Source organism: Rhamphochromis sp. 'chilingali' (genome assembly GCF_963969265.1).
Source record: "Rhamphochromis sp. 'chilingali' genome assembly, chromosome: 8".
In the NCBI taxonomy this organism is placed as follows: Eukaryota; Metazoa; Chordata; class Actinopteri; order Cichliformes; family Cichlidae; genus Rhamphochromis; species Rhamphochromis sp. 'chilingali'.
In genome coordinates this window covers 22,843,427-22,860,799 of record NC_137935.1, presented here as the reverse complement: position 1 = coordinate 22,860,799, position 17,373 = coordinate 22,843,427, and the positions used below count along the sequence as shown (strand labels likewise).

At 41.4% G+C, this 17,373-nt stretch overlaps 1 protein-coding gene across 1 annotated transcript in view; it reads left to right on the top strand.

Moving 5' to 3' along the window:
• The window catches only part of grm5b (glutamate receptor, metabotropic 5b), a 92,673-nt gene that overhangs the window by 4,765 nt on the left and 70,535 nt on the right, over positions 1-17,373 (top strand). The window contains exons 2-6 of the mRNA XM_080888417.1: positions 4,178-4,571; positions 5,114-5,542; positions 5,743-5,857; positions 15,008-15,082; positions 15,502-15,676. Of these exons, the coding sequence (XP_080744543.1) occupies positions 4,416-4,571; positions 5,114-5,542; positions 5,743-5,857; positions 15,008-15,082; positions 15,502-15,676 (950 nt within the window). The 5' untranslated portion in view covers positions 4,178-4,415. The remainder of the gene's footprint in view (positions 1-4,177; positions 4,572-5,113; positions 5,543-5,742; positions 5,858-15,007; positions 15,083-15,501; positions 15,677-17,373) is intronic.

The following is a 17,373-nucleotide window of genomic DNA, read 5'->3' as shown; positions in this document are numbered from 1 at the left end:
ACTCAAACCTTTTTATAAAAGCTGCAAACACCCCAAAAATATTCCCCTCAAAATGTTTTACAGGGGGATTTTTTGAGAGAACCTGTCAAATATTAGTTTTCTTTGACCACCAATGTACTCAGAGAAAAGGCAACAAAACATCTTTTGTGTAGATATCCATTTATCTTGACACATGTCACATGACACATGTCAAAACTTGTGTGCCGTTAAATGAGCGCGCTGGAGAAATAGGGTATGTGGGTAAACGCACATCCATTTGTATTTGGCACACTTCATTTGACATGATATGTGTCTCTCTGTGGGATCGTGTGTTGTTAATAACGGCGGTGAGCTTACTGATGTACATCTGTCTTAGGATGCTTTCTTCTTCTCCCCTCATTTAACCTGTCAGAATGTGCAGTCAGCGGAGAGCTTTTACAGTCAAACGCAAACTGCTCAGATGATGGAAAGCACAACTATAATCTGTTCTGAAAACTCCAGACATCACCCCCTCACCCCATCATTAAATGCAAACACAAACGTCTGTGCGTCATACAGGACAAGATAAAGAGGATAAATGCATTTGTCTACAAGCCATGCGTCTAAATTTAGTGTAATTCTTAACGCCCCTGTTTAATACGCAGTAAATTAAATGCTTTCTCAACACATAAAGCAGTATGCTAGGCGGGGAGGGGGAGGGAGAGTGTTTGTTACTGCCTGTGTTGTGTGTTTCTGTCTGTGTAAAAGTTGATTTGGATGGTTTTATAATGCCCGTGTGTATAGTTTGGATAGAGCTAGAGATATAAATGCCTAATGGCGTGAGCAAGATGTTTGTTTAGGGAATAAGGATTTGACTTTCTTTTCAGTTCGGCCAACAAGAGAATGATACGGGGGGAGGGACAGACAGACACAGTGTATCTGTCTGACTGAGTGTGCAATGCAGAAGCAGTGGATCGTTCAAGGGAGGGAGAGAAATGATGAAATGAACGTGGTGAAGCGGTTTTGGTGTGGGGGTAATGTGTGTCTGCTGTGCAGTGAAATTCTAGGGAGAGATTCTTCTATGAGGATTCTTCATCTTCATCTTTGTATTAACGTGTCAGTAGAAAGACAAAAGAGGAGGCCAAGAAAGAGACAGAGTTGCGTCACTGATGGAGAGGGAGCGCATGTGAGACAGAGCAGAGTTTTGTTTGATTTGTTCATTACTGGAGCAGCAGTTAGCCCTGTTGCCATCCTGACACTGTCACGTTAATTACGTACAGAGAGACTCTGTCCCCTGGTGCCTCTTTTTTTAATCGTTCATGCCTTCTTCTTCTATCCCCTACTCTGTCTCTGTCTTCCTCTACCTTCTTCAGCATACACTGTGTTTCTTCCTCCTCATTTCCTCTCCTTGCAGTGTTCCTCCATCTGCCTTTTTTGTTCGCTCGTTTTCTCTCTCTTCCCCCAAACAGCAGTCTGCTAACCGCCCGACATCCCTGCCACGACCTTGATCCTGTTTTGCATAAGCAGTGGATGCCATCCTCTGCTGAACTGTCCCAGCTCCCCTGCTGTTTACGGTCAATTAAATTTCTCAGTTGCAGTGAAGGAAAGTATTTGTGCAGCTTCGGGGTTAGGCAAATTACAAGTCTTACCCATTAATGCAGAGGGATGGCTACTTGAAAGTTTACCCAAAGGATGAAACTGATGCCCCCGCACTTGGCTGACTGTTAAACACAGGGCGCTTGGTGTACATCGCTTAGCTAGATATGTCCCATATGCTGTTTTGAATCATCCACTTAGTAGCTGACTTGCCCACGTCTTGCAAATAGGAATTCTTTACTGTTGCCTAAACTCTGCACTTCATTAAAGGAATCCTTTCTATAATTTATAATAACAAGACACATGGAGTACTCAGCGTTCTTTGCCAGAACAAAAGGAATACAAAATATCCCTGAAAGCACTGCTTTTTTGCCAGAAGGATGTATAGCAGTCTTGGTACAGTTCGAAAACAATTTAAATTGTAATGATAAAAACACAACGGGGGCTTAGTTTAGAGAGAACACCCAAAATTCACAATTAGAGTAATACCATTAAAGCAGCAAGAGAATTAGCTATAACATGCCCTCAAATTTGATTTGGAGAGAGTCGGGGGGCAGACACTTGAGAATTGACTTGTGGTATGCCATGTTAATGGTTTTACTTGGTACTCATCATTGGTTTCAAACAGTGCTGCTAATCTTCAAGGACCAAAAACATAAAAAGGAATTAAAGAGAAAAAAGGGACCTCTAATGGGTTTATGTACACTTGTTGGCATTGTGGTTGTTGTGCACTGTGTAAAACGTGACACAGCTGCTGGCAAATGCAATGATCAATATTTTGATTTTATTTGCACAATTTGCATTTATATTAGCGACTAAATGATTAGACTGACAAAAAGTGAGGTAGAAAATACAACCTTAGGTGCTAATGTCCTGTTTTCTGGACTTTCCAAACAGTAGCTGAAAAAAAGCAGCAGCATCACTTAATATGATTCAAAAAATGCACTATTCAATCTGAGTTCTAGGGCGCCGAGCCAGTACTTGCATGTTCAGTGCTGTGAAAATTTGACCCCTTCCTGATTTCTCACGTTTTTGCTTATCTCACTTATATATTTCAGATCATCAACCTAATTTTTTATTAGACAAAGATAACCAGAGTAAATACAAAATACAGTAAATCATGATTCACCTGGCTCTGTGTAAAAAATAAAGTAATTGTCTCCCTATGTTAAATCGTAATTACATACCTTGAAAAGTTTAAATTCACAAGCCACACCAAGGCTTTTCCAGGCATCTGTTGGTCTGGAAAGGGTTACAAAGCCATTTCTAAGGCTGAATACTAACTTAAAATAACCATAGTGGGAGCTGTTATCCAAAATTGGAAGAAACTTGGAATAGTGGCGAGCCTTCCCAGGAGTGCCTGGATGACCAACATTACTCCCATAACTCATGCAGGAGGTCACAAAAGAACCCAGAACAACATCTAAAGAACTACAGGCCTCACTTGCTTAGGTTAAGGTCAGACTTATGGTTTAATAACAAGAAAGACATTGGATAAAATGGCATCCATGGAAGAGTTCCAAGGAGAAAACCATTGCTGACCAAGAAGAGCACAAAGGCTCGACTCACATTTATCAAATAACATCTTGAAGATCTCCAACACCTTTGTGAAAATATTCTGTGGACAGACGAGACAAAAACGGAACTTTTCTGAAGGTTTAAGTCCTGTTACATCTGGATAAAACTAAAATCATTTAATAAAAGAATACCATACCAGCTGTCAAAGACGGTGGGGGTAGTGTGATGGTCTGGGCCTGCTTTGCTGCTTCAAGATCCAGACAACAAGCCATAATTATGCTCTCTACCAGAAAACCCTGAAGAAGAATGTCTGGGTTATGTAGCAGAACATGGATCTAAAATATACGACCAAGTCCACCGTTCATTGGGTAACGCCCCCCCCCCCCCCCAGACATAACAAAGATTTTTGAGTCCAGACTTAGATCAGCTTGAGATGGTTTGGCATAACCTTAAACACGCTGTTCATGCCTGCCTTGGTTTTTAGGTTTAGAGGGGAATTACTTTTTGATATGGCTGTAGGTAGCTTTGGATGGCTTATTCCTTTTAATAAATCCAATCGTATATGTTACAAAGAAATGGTGCTGTCGTAAAGCAAAGAAATGTGTCGGCAGAGCTCCTTGGCCTAACCATTGTTATTTAGTGAAGTATGGCAAGTGTGGAGTAATGTATGTGTAATGTGTTTGCCAGTAAGAAGGCTGTAAAACCGACAATGATTCAGATCTCTAGGGTGAAATAAACAGTTCGGGCAACCACTCTCATGATGTGAAGCATTCTTCACTTTAACACAGTGCTTCCTGGTACAGTGAAAAGCTGCTATTTCTGTCCTTCTTCTGTGCAGTTTTCTCACTTTGCAAAACTATCCATTTGTACCAGGTTGGACCATTTTTGTCACCGCTGTTGTACTTTTATTTAACCACAAGTTTTATGAATACATATTAAAGACCCAGGTTATTATACGTGATGCTAAATTTCTAGCTAAATGTTATGACCATAGCTTTACATAAACATGTCTGTCTATCACCGATTCCTCTGCCTTTTAATTTGACGATCCAGGAGTTATTACAGTCAGTGGGATTTAACCCGAATTTTCTTTTACATTTCCCAGGTTGCACCGCTGCACCTATACCAGCCATTGCAGTGATGGTCCCACCTTGAAATCCAGACGGAGCAAAAACGAGTCAAAAGAAAGGATCGTTCTGAGATCTTCAGTTTTCGAAAACTCCTCTGTGCCATAAGCTCATGCCATGGCCAGGAAAACAGTTTCTCGGAAAAGTAGTTCCCTGTGACGGATCCACAATACAAAGTTGAGGTCTGCTTCTTCTTAGTAACCCAAAAGGACCAAGATGATGTTTTGGCTGCTGCTAGTTCTGTCCATTTGGCTGGGTCCCAATCAAGCCGACTCTGCTCAGTCCAATGAACGGCGAGTTGTAGCACACATGCCTGGTGACATAATCATCGGAGCATTGTTCTCTGTACATCACCAGCCTCCTGCTGATAAGGTAAACTGAAGTGGTTGTGTGGTTAATACTGGTATAAATGAATCATGTGTAGCTAAATTGATTACATTTTACTTCAACTGACCTTGTGTAATTATTGCTGGATTTCAGACAAACACCATGAAATGATATAGAAATTAATACTTTTAACACAGCGACAGAAAATTTATACATTTTGTCCAATCTCCTGTACCAAAGGTTATAATGTTGCTCTGGTTCTGAGACCCAAAGAATGCTTTCAATTTGTAGAATGGGTAGCTCTCTGTGAGTCCGTCGACATTTAAGTTCCATTAGCTGCCCCGGGAACCAGAAGTCACCCACTGACATTTAAGCTTTTTCCATCTCATTAAGGATAATTGCAAACAGGAAAAATCAGAACAAGGCAGCTATGTGAATACAAAACCAATATTATTCCAACAGTGAAGCACCTGTGTATTAAAAAGCACGGTCTCTTGCATTCATATGGGTAAAAATAACCATTTATAATAATCTAAATGTCACTTCACTTTGGCTTGATTCCTATCTCCTTTGTGTTGTCTAATCAGGTGCATGAACGCAAATGTGGTGCGGTGCGAGAGCAGTATGGCATCCAAAGGGTGGAGGCCATGATGCATACACTGGACCGCATTAATGCTGACCCGCACATCCTTCCCAACATCAGCCTGGGCTGTGAGATCAGGGACTCCTGCTGGCACTCGGCTGTGGCTCTGGAGCAGAGCATCGAGTTCATACGCGACTCGCTGGTCTCCTCTGATGAGGCCGAGGAGTGGGGCGGCGGAACTTCTTGGGGAGGCGGAGGAGGGACGCTAAAGTGCTCAGACCCCTCTGCCACTCCAATGCGGGGGAAGAAACCTATTGTGGGTTTAATTGGACCTGGCTCAAGCTCAGTGGCCATCCAGGTCCAGAACCTGCTACAGCTATTCAACATACCACAGATTGCCTACTCTGCCACCAGTATGGACCTCAGCGATAAGGTGAGCTCTGTTCCTTGTAGACGAATGCTACTGAAGCTCTACAGTTGCATACAAATAAATATTATATAAGAATCAATTACAGAGAAAATCTATTACTGCCACTTTTAATTATGCGAAGTTATTCATTACTCACCGAGTTGAATGCCCTGCATGCTCCTGCAAAACACAGCTTGACGCTCCTTTTGTTTCTGTTGTTCCAGAGCCTTTACAAATACTTTATGCGGGTGGTGCCTTCAGATGCCCAGCAGGCAAGAGCTATGGTGGACATTGTCAAGAGATACAACTGGAGCTACGTGTCTGCAATACACACAGAAGGTACGGTCACCCACGCAGACTCTTATGTTTTTCTTTTGTCCTTTTCTCTCTTTTTCTCTGTGTTTGCCTCATTATACTGTGTTCTTGGCTCCTCTTTATATTTATTTGCCTGAAATACCTTCGAACGCAGCCATGTCCAAGCTGAAAGACATCTGAAATCTGTGATGCCTCAATAAAAAAATAACAAAAAACCAGAACTTTCTCATAAATTCCAGCTAAAAAGAAAAAGAGGTAAAATTGTCTTTGAAACAAGGCAAGGAGTCTTATGAGCACAAGGATGTGAAGGAAGAGGGGAGTTGCAAATACAACTGACGAGATCAGCCACGGCGTAGCAACGCTGCAGCAGAGAGCGAAGGAGAAGTGGTTATTACAGAGATGAGGTTTCGGCTTATGAAAGGAAATGCGTTAAAATGGAATTACTGTAGATGGGTTAAAGCTACCTCTATGCCAAGAAGCTGATGGAGAGTAGATCAGAAGGTGATGACTGGAGGACAAAAGGGTCGTGAGAACTAAAAATTATGCTAGAGATCGAACTCTCAAAATAAATGCCTCCATCCTCAATGGAAAACAACAAGGGAAAAGCATGTGAAAACCCGGAGGAGGATTGTGTAGTACAGACAGAGAGAGTACTTGCAGGATTTGCGTGACTCATTCATTCACTCTCTCACCCTGAAGTTATCGGTGAGTTGAGTCACTTGGTTCACTGGTGGAAGATGCTGAAGATAGTGCAACAGCTACCTGAACTGCAGGACAATGAGTACCTCTGTGCCCGTTGAGAGAACAGCTATTGAACCTGAAAGTGTACGATAAAGAGCGATAAGCACACACACAAACACATATCAAGGACTGTTGATCCGGGCCTCTGGCTTTGCCTCCAGCTGCTGCAAGAGCTTTTGAATTTAGGTGTAATGAGTCTGTGTGTGTGCGCGTAGGTGTGTGTGTTAGTGGTGTGCAATTATCTAAGAGTATACAGTGGGGCAAAAAAGTATTTAGTCAGCCACCGATTGTGCAAGTTCCCCCACTTAAAATGATGACAGAGGTCAGTAATTTGCACCAGAGGTACACTTCAACTGTGAGAGACAGAATGTGAAAAAAAAATCCATGAATTCACATGGTAGGATTTGTAAAGAATTTATTCGTAAATCAGGGTGGAAAATAAGTATTTGGTCACCTCAAACAAGGAAAATCTCTGGCTCTCACAGACCTGTAACGTCTTCTGTAAGAAGCTTTTCTGTCCCCCACTCGTTACCTGTATGAATGGCACCTGTTTGAACTCATCATCTGTATAAAAGACACCTGTCCACAGCCTCAAACAGTCAGACTCCAAACTCCGCCATGGCCAAGACCAAAGAGCTTTGGAAGGACACCAGGAAAAGTATTGTAGACCTGCACCAGACTGGGAAGAGTGAATCTACAATAGGCAAGCAGCTTGGTGTGAAAAAATCAACTGTGGGAGCAATCATCAGAAAATGGAAGACGTACAAGACCACTGATAATCTCCCTCGATCTGGGGCTCCACGCAAGATCTCATCCCGTGGGGTCAAAATGATCATGAGAACGGTGAGCAAAGATCCCAGAACCACACGGGGGGACCTGGTGAATGACCTGCAGAGAGCTGGGACCAAAGTGACAAAGGTCACCATCAGTAACACACTACAACGGCAGGGAATCAAATCCCGCAGTGCCAGACGTGTTCCGCTGCTGAAGCCACTGCATGTCCAGGCCCGTCTGAAGTTTGCCAGAGAGCACATGGATGATACAGCAGAGGATTGGGAGAATGTCATGTGGTCAGATGAAACCGAAGTAGAACTTTTTGGTATAAACTCAACTCGTCGTGTTTGGAGGAAGAAGAATACTGAGTTGCATCCCAAGAACACCATACCTACTGTGAAGCATGGGGGTGGAAACATCATGCTATGGGGCTGTTTTTCTGCCAAGGGGACAGGACGACTGATCCGTGTTAAGGACAGAATGAATGGGGCCATGTATCGTGAGATTTTGAGCCAAAACCTCCTTCCATCAGTCAGAACTTTGAAGATGAAACGAGGCTGGGTCTTCCAACATGACAATGATCCAAAACACACCGCCCGGGCAACAAAGGAGTGGCTCCGTAAGAAGCATTTGAAAGTCCTGGAGTGGCCTAGCCAGTCTCCAGACCTCAACCCCATAGAAAATCTGTGGCGGGAGTTGAAAGTCCGTGTTGCTCGGCGACAGCCCCAAAACATCACTGCTCTCGAGAAGATCTGCATGGAGGAATGGGCCAAAATACCAGCTACTGTGTGTGCAAACCTGGTAAAGACCTATAGTAAACGTTTGACCTCTGTTATTGCCAACAAAGGTTATGTTACAAAGTATTGAGTTGTATTTTTGTTATTGACCAAATACTTATTTTCCACCCTGATTTACGAATAAATTCTTTACAAATCCTACCATGTGGATTCATGGATTTTTTTTTCACATTCTGTCTCTCACAGTTGAAGTGTACCTCTGGTGCAAATTACTGACCTCTGTCATCATTTTAGGTGGGGGAACTTGCACAATCGGTGGCTGACTAAATACTTTTTTGCCCCACTGTATATGTGTATATGCATATAGGTTTGTGTGTATAAGAGAAAAAAGTTTATGTGTGTATGTGAGAAACAGCAGATCTGTTCATTTGAAGAAATAAGGCTGCTGAGTGTTTTGTACCCTGAGATTTGCTAATAAGAGTGCCACAAGTCAGCACGAAGTAATTTGCGCTAGTGCACCCAAATGATTTTCATACACTATAAATTTCTCTCACAAACGCTTTCACTGTAGAGCTGTGCGATAATAAATGTTTAGTTAAAACTGATTGAGCGTGAGTGAGCATATGACTCACTGAACCCTGGTAACATGGATTGATTCTAGTAAAACGTTGTGAAATTAAATCCTTATTTGCTTTAATTCTCCTCCGGTGAAACTGAGAAAGGGATTTGTTCACAGATGTTGAGACATATTTATAAATTTTGTCTGAATTTGTTTATTTAAATGAAGAGCTACAGAAAGATCAGGTCACATATTTAGAACAATATAGTGCATATGTGTGACATTTTTGTTTTCTTTGTAATAAGAGTGTGCCTGTGGGCTTACCTATAATGTTATAACAGCATGTATACAGAACAGCTACAACATTAAAACCACTGTTGGTTGGATCCCTGGCTGTTCTGCATGCTTAATATCCTTGTGCAAGTCAAAAAGCACTAAAACATAGAAAAAAGTGCTCGTTTGGCTGTGAATGGATGATTGAGGAACATAAAGTAGGAAATTACTGTCTAAGCACTGTTTTGTGCAGAAGCCTTAGGTCCTGACATTCACATGGACATTATTTAGGTGTGTACAACTTGGCAGACTATACAAGAGCCTCTGATGGCAATGGTCTTCTCCAGCAGGACAGTGTGTGTCTCCACTCTTAAGCACAAGGCAGGGAATCCAACAAAATTCCAGCAAAACATTTATAAAACCTTCAAACTGCCTACACCCTGGATTTATCTAGAATCTACTGAATGGACTGTAATAAACCCACTTCACAGAAGCTCGACTGCATGTTCCACAGGACCCAAAAGATTTTCTTCTGGCATCCTGGTGCCATACGATGCATGACACCACCAGAGTCCTGACACTTCTAGCAGCACATGAGAAATGTGCACGATATTATCAACATTTCTACAGAAATGTATGCCTTAGAGTATTTGTATTAGCTTAAATGTGCAGAAAATAGTGGTCTTTTCAATTACAAAGACTCAGCTTAACCTTGAAACAGGTTTTCAAGGTCAGATTCTGCCTTGTCAAATGCAAAACATGACAAAAACAATTAGTGTGACAGAGAGAATGAATTAAGATGAAATGTAATGGATGGAAAAGAAGTGGAGACTGAAGGGAGAGGACATATAAGGTGGGGGTGGGGAGAGAACTGTAGGAAAAAATAAGGGAAATGAAGGATTATTTTTTTTATTTATTATTTTTTTTAAAAGGACCAAGATAAATTGGGAATGGGGAACAAGGAGAGAAGAGAGAATGCAGGGAACCGATGATAATAATGCCAGAAAACGATAGAAGACAGAGTACAAGGTGTGTCTGTGTGTGTATTAGGATGTGGAGTGCTTGCAGTAGATAAGAGAGCGTACAGGAGCTGAAGATTCGGAACAAGATTGGTAGTGGTGGTGGTGCTGCTGCTGCTTCTGCTGCTGCTGGTGGTGGGGGGTGTTACAGAGACTCATTAATTCTCTGCATTAAAATTTTGCATCTGGAGGCAAAAGACGGGGGAAAGTGATATGCAAGATACTGGAATACATGGAATATCAGCAAAGTCATTACACTGAAGTAATGAAATACTGTATTTTTTTTCACCAGGAGGATATAAGGTACATGCATGCAATATGTTGACGTTATTACTGTTTCTTGGTTGTGTAACGCAGACTGTCTGGGCCTGACAGAATATTTTTTCAGCTGTGAATGCTAAAATCAATGCCTGAGATGGACGTAAGAACTCTCGAGCCAAGCACTTTCTCACAACCTTTAATGCAAAGTAACAGGTTCTCTCTGTAACTCAGTTTTAATGGGTGCTTGTTCTTTCGTGAATATGTCAATGTCTAATCCTCAAACTTCAAACGTCACAGTACCTTATCAAAGGTCGATTTAAATGTATCACATAGGCCACTACTATTAACAGAGAATAAGTAGAATATCATTATATAGCCTTCCTTTGGTCACTTTAACCACAGACGCTGAAGGTGAATTATGGCAGGAACTGTAACGTAACACCTCAGATATATCGTGTTCCAAGACATTTGATAAAATAGCATCAAGAGAATTGAAAGGTCAGTTGCATGGAGCATATATAAAAAAAAAAAAAAATCATAAATGACCTTTTAATTTAGGTGATGTCTGTGGGACAGTGGCAGAAACACTGACAGTTCTTGGAATGAAGCCTTTGTAGAGCACCATGGAGAGACCTGCTTGTAGCTGAGTATACTTATCTGCATCACTAAATGCTGTGGAGGGAAAGGGACCCTCTCTTTACCGTCAGCATTTTCCTAATGCACCATCACATGTGTTTCTACCACACGGTCTCACGCGATGATCACAATAGGTTGCGAGTCCAACAACTCACTTACTGTTCATTGTGTGACTTTAATCAGCCAGAATCATCATTATCATCCTCCACCACACCGAGTTTACCATTTCTTTGTTTCACTCTCTCTCTGTGGCCTTCCTCCCCCATTTCTCTCTGTGTTCCTCTGTTCACCTCAATCCAATTCAGCTGAATGGGATTTATTGGCATGATATTTGACATGTGTCACCCCAGCACGCTGAAACAGAAGTTGATCAATGTTTTAATAAATCAAGATGTCAACTTTCCCTCCACACTACCGTTTTGTCTTTTCTCATTTCTTTCTCCTGTTGGTCTTTATTGACTCATTTGATCCTAGCACTGCAGATTCTCCCTCTGCCTCTCATCCTCTGCGTTTTGTCTTCCTCTCTGTTCTCGTCGTCCTCCTTTCTGCCATTGTGTCTCACACTCAGACTCTGGGACAAAACATGGTCCTTGTCTATTTAACTCCTGTGCCTTTTTAGGATTGAGGAAGATGAAAGTAGGAGGGGTTAGAAAGGGCAGCGTAGAGAAAGGTTTAATGAATGGACAAGAAGGGAAAAAAAGTGTTGCCTAAGGGTGAAGATTCAAAGAAGGACAGTTTCTGGATGGGTCCCCAAACAACAACAATGGCTTGTGGTTTAATGAGCATGGGGTCACAAGACTGCATCTCCTCAAATTGGCTTGTCCTCAGGTTTCAGAACTCATGTTCGGGGAATCAATTTAATGGCTTCTGTTAAGACAGATAGTAGTTTGCCAAACATCCTTCAGACCAGGCGCTAGAGGGACTAACTGCATGGTCATTATTATAGGGGAGACATGTCTGACCTATTGTTATGCTTTTAATGGGAATTAATGATTGTTATGTATGCAACAAAATGAAGCTGTGTATGAGGAAAAAGATGCATAACATTTCCACTGACCACAGGCAGACCTGCAGACCCAGATTCCTGATGAGAACAGCTTTTCCGCTTTCCTAGGTCGATTTTAAATGAGCTTTGGTTCTGAGAAAACACCAGTGTTCCTGGTTCATGTTCACATGTGGTTTCTTCTTTGCATTATAGAGCTTTAACCTGGAGTGTGGATGCCACAGTGAATTGTGTTCAGACAATGATTTCTGGAATGTTCCATAACAGAATCATCCCTGTTTTTAATGCAGTGGTGCCTGAGGGCCCAAAGATTATGAGCATTAAATATGGATTTTGAGGGGGTTTGTCCCTTGTGCACAGAGATTTCTTCAGATTCCTGGAATCTTTTGATGATATTATATGCTGTAGATGATGAGATATTATAAGTTTGTACAGATTTATATTGAAGATTATTATTCACAGTAGGCACAGCTGTTTGCAGATTGATGATCCTCTGCCCATCTTTACATCTGAGAAACCCTGCCTCTCTAAGATGCATTTTAATACCCGATCATGTTACTGAACTGTTGACAGTTAACACAATTTTTTTTTTTGCACTATACAATTTTTTGTTGCCTCTGTCCAAATTTGTGTTGCTGCTATCAAACATAAGCTCCATCACTCCATCAGAAGTGATGCTAGGCTTGGAATCAAAATGCATGCCAGTGATGGCCAGAAAGTTTCCCTGACAGACAAATGAACCAGTACAGAGGAAGAGAAGACTGCTACCAGTTGCAGCCCTTTTAAGCGTGTGGGCTGGCTTTTGTTTAGGAATGGTGGGAGCAAAAGTGTGTTTGTTTGACAGTGTGTTAGCATTGTTGAGTAGAACCGAGAGAGTGAGAGGCAGAAAAAGAGAGCTAAAGAGAACCACGGCAACTTTACTGAAAGAGAAAAAGTGAGAGAGGGCGAGATGTCTCACAAAGAAATCCCTGTTGAGTCCTGAGTGAAGTAGGTTACAAGCTTTATCGATTTTGATGATGGTAGCTGTGTGTGTTTGTGCGTGTGTGTGTGTGTGTGTGCGTGCATGCGTGCGTGCGTGTGTCTGTGTGTGTGTCAAAGGATGGTCTGCACCATCTGTCTCCCACTCCTCTCACTGAGACACTAATTACAGGACTTTACACTTCACTCCACCACACTGACTGGCCTGACTGTAGACACACACACACACACACACACACACACACACACACACACACACACACACACACACACACACACACACACACACACAGAGCAAGATCCACAGTGGTCTGGGACTGTGGGACCGCTTCTAATTTCTGTATAATTTTTCTCTTCCTCATTTCTCCCTTGACCTCTTCTTTTTTCCTCCTCATCAATTTATGTGCTGCACAGATCAATGATGCGTAATTAGGTTGCATTCTGTTACAAACACACCGGAAGAAACAAACATTAGATAAAAAGAGGGGGGGTTTGATCTTTTCTTCAATCAACATTGAGAAGGGAAGGAGATAAGAGGGAAGAGGAGGAAAAATTAGAGAGGGGAATCCTATCATGTTCTTTGCCAGTGTGTACAACCCTTCATTAGCATAAATTCCAGGTCACCCACTTTCTCTGGCAAAGAAAGGGGTTCCACAGTGGGGAGATGCTTTCTCTGACACAAATTTCAGCATGCAGGCATCTATCTGTCTACAGTTAAGTCCACAATTTGTTGGACAAAGGCAATTGTTGTGATTTTGACTTTGTACACCACCACAGTGGATTTTAAATGCGACAATCAAGTTGTGAATGACAAAAGTGAAACTGTTTTTAATCAGGATGTAGCATCAGGCCAGTTAAACTAATGCAATATTTATCTGGTCAGTTAAGAAGGAGGGATAATTACTTTCAGCTGTTGGTGTTAATGAAATTAAGAGCAGGTACACTAGAGGGGCAACGGTGAGACAACCCCTAAAACAGAAAAGGTGTTACAGCTGGAGGCCACAGATGTTTTTTCCCCTGCACCTCTTTTTGGACTGGTTTATCACTAGTTTTAGCTTTTAGCTAGAGTCAGTGTCACTACTGGTATCACAAGGCAATACCTGGACGCTACAGAGGTTGCACAGGTAGTACAACAAAATGTCTTTGACCAACGAATCAGAAACAGACTTCATCCTTTAGGGAGCCCTGTACTCACTGACTGGCACTGTGGAGTTTGATTACCATTTGCATAGAATACCAGAAATGGCAGGTCCACCGCTGGTGCCCTGTGCTTTTCAAAGATGAGAGGAGGTTCACCCTGAGCCAGGGAGAAGTCGTGGAGAGCGTAACACCGTTCAGCATTGATGGTATATCAGTGATGGTCTGGGGAGGCATATCCATGGAGGGACGCACAAAACCTTTTCTAGCTAGGCAACGCTACCCTGGCTACCATTAGGTATTGGGATGAAATGCCTAGATCCATCGTCAGACCCTATGGTGGTGTAGCAGGTCCAGGGTTCCTCCTGGTGCACAACAATGCCCGGCCTCATATGGTGAGAGTATACAGGCAGTTCCTTGGGAAACCGTTGCTATTGACTAGCCCCCATGATTGCCTGACCTAAATCAATGTTTCAGTCTATTCAGTACCACTGGACTGGACCTCAGACTGGAACAGGGCACCAGTGATGCCATTATTAGTCTAAAAAGCCCAAAATAAACCCATCGGATAGACAGGAAAAACTTAATGAGTGGGAAAAATCAATAATCTGGTACATTTTTAAACGGAGGGAATGAAATGGCCAGCTCAGCAACATCAGGTCTGAAAGGTGCCAAACTCTGTCTTTCTGCTATTGAATCCGATATTAAGTGATCTTTAATCATCATTGATCTGCCAATTCCCTACCACAAAATCTGTGTGATGGCTTACTCTGTCCATGCAACCCATTATTTCACTTGGATTTCCAGTAGAGAGAAACTATCAGAAGTGGACTCTCAACTGCTGTGAGATAAATGTGAGAAAGGGCAACTTTGGGCAATGTCTAGACTTGATTCTCCTGACATTTTCCCAAGTTCCTGTGTGGAGTAGTTCATCTATCTCTCTATGTGCTTCCATCTGTCGACACAGAGACATTTTCCTCTCCTTTTGAAAAAGTTAAGTAATTCTGCCTCAAAACTGAACTAATTAAAAATGTCACCTTTTTTGTGTGTTTCTAGGGAACTATGGTGAAAGTGGGATGGGGGCGTTCAAGGACATGGCAGCCAAGGAGGGCATCTGTATCGCCCACTCTGGTAAGAGACGCAGGTCAAAAAAACCACAGTGAAGTCAACTGTATGAGTCATAAACATTGTTTAAAATATATTAGATCGGAAAAGGCTTGCTGGAATTTTAGTTAGTAAATAGTTTAGTACTGATTCAAAAGCAATAGAGCAGAAGTGCATTACCCACATAAAGTGCTGCTTAGCATTAGGAAGGGCATTACCATCTCTACTGTGTCGTACACCTAATGCTGTCAACACAAATAGCCTGTTAAACAAAAGTTAAAATTACTTTAAAGTACAGCTTAATTCTAAATAAACAGGAATAGTATTTTTTTAAAGAAGGTGAGATTGTAAGTCATTGTGTTGTTCATTTTTTAATTTCTTCTAAAATGCTTACATTGTGAGTACCACATGAGAATCACAGAACTGTGTTTCGATTTGTGTGACAGGGAAAATCTGGAGCAATGCCGGAGAGCAGAGCTTTGATCGGCTGCTGGAGAGACTGAGGGCCCATCTGCCTAAGGCCAGAGTAGTGGCATGTTTCTGTGAAGGCATGACTGTCCGAAATATCCTCATGGCTATGAGGCGCCAGGGACTGGTTGGAGAGTTTCTTCTCATCGGCAGGTTAGTGGGGCTAAATATGTACTCTATAACATGCAACTCCTCTGTGTTTTTGGTACTGGAGGTTTCAATTTGTGCGGTTTGTATGAAAATAAAAGCCTTAGGCCACAATGCAAGCTCAAATGAGAGTGATATTGTTTTTCATAGGCCTTTTAGGTTTATTTGCATTCACAAACTAACCAGTAGGCTGATGAGGAATTTGTGAAAGAACTACAGGAAGGCTTAAAAAAGTATCTGTTTTCAGTCAGCAGAGTAGCCAATGGGTTTGCAGATTGCAGTGTTATTAAATCAATTAAAAAACATTAGCTGGAAAATAATGAAAAAAATCTGTCCTTACAAGGCAGATGCTGTGGCTTAGTGCTCTTCTCTAAACTAACCCTCTCAGTCTTTGAGAATTGCAGACACAGCTATTTAGTTGATCAGTCGATAACTGGATCAATGTTTATTTAAACATTTTGTTAAAAATAATATTTTAAGCACTTCTTTCTGGAAAAATGCTTAAAGTCTGTTTTTCATGAATTTGTTTCGTCTGCTGGTAAAAGAAGACATTTAGTGATTTCATGTTGCACTGTTGGATGGTTTTGAGATGGTTTTTGCATGTTTGGAGGTCAACTGACTGATGTAACTGAAACTAAAAAAAATAATCAGAAATGTAAGTGTCAATAACAACCATTATAGCCACACTTATGAACATTTAATAAGAACCCATCTGGTAAATATATACTTTCAGCTAGTCTCTGCTCTGTTTTTTGTTTTTGTTTTTTTGCATAAAATGTCCATGCTGCTGATGAATAGACTTCAAAGCCCAGTCTGTGCTTCAAAGTAGCTGGTTTTTGACTAGCAGTGCTGCACACATCCCCAGCTGGTTGTGACTGATTGAACTGTATTTGTTGGATATATCTATAATAATAATATTAATAATGATAATAATAATAATAAATGAATGTGTCTTTTGCAAACATAAGCTTAATGGACACACCAATTGCTGTAAACGGCTGAGCTGAGTTGGACAGATAAAGACTTCGTTATAAAATTCTAGAAACTGAAATAAAAACTGATGCATTTCATAAATGGAGATCTGTCTCTGCCACAGACGGGGGTGAAGGCTGCAGGAAATGATTAGATAATGTAACAATCATTTTCTAAGTCTTGTTTGAGGTATTCCTTAGAAAAGCTGCCTTAATTTTTAAATAAAATAATATCCGCAGTTAATAATGAATGAACGGACACACTCAAAAAGCCAGTTTATGGAAAAGCTACATTTTTTGCATCAGGAGTGGTGATAAACACTCAGTATTACAACTAGAGACATTGTCGTGGTAGAGTATGCACTAACATTTGGTTATATGAGGTCGTTTTCACATAAAGCTCCATTTCTGTGTGGATGAATTGATATGCAGAAAGAAAAACTTTCCAAATCAACAGTTTTTACCTACATCTGTGTATATATGTGTGTGTGTGTGTGCGTGTGTGTGTGTGTGTGTGTGTGTGTGTGTGTGGCTACATACGTCTGTATGAAAGTTGCTTCTAAGCCTCTCGAGTTACGGTTGCCATGCCAACTGTTGATTAACATAAGATGAATAATGATTTTAGCACCTATGCCAGCCAGCATGCGAAGAGGAAAAACAATAGCTTTTTGCATATACTGGAAACAACATGATGGGATTGCCTTTAAAATGGCACAAGTGTGACTGGTTCCA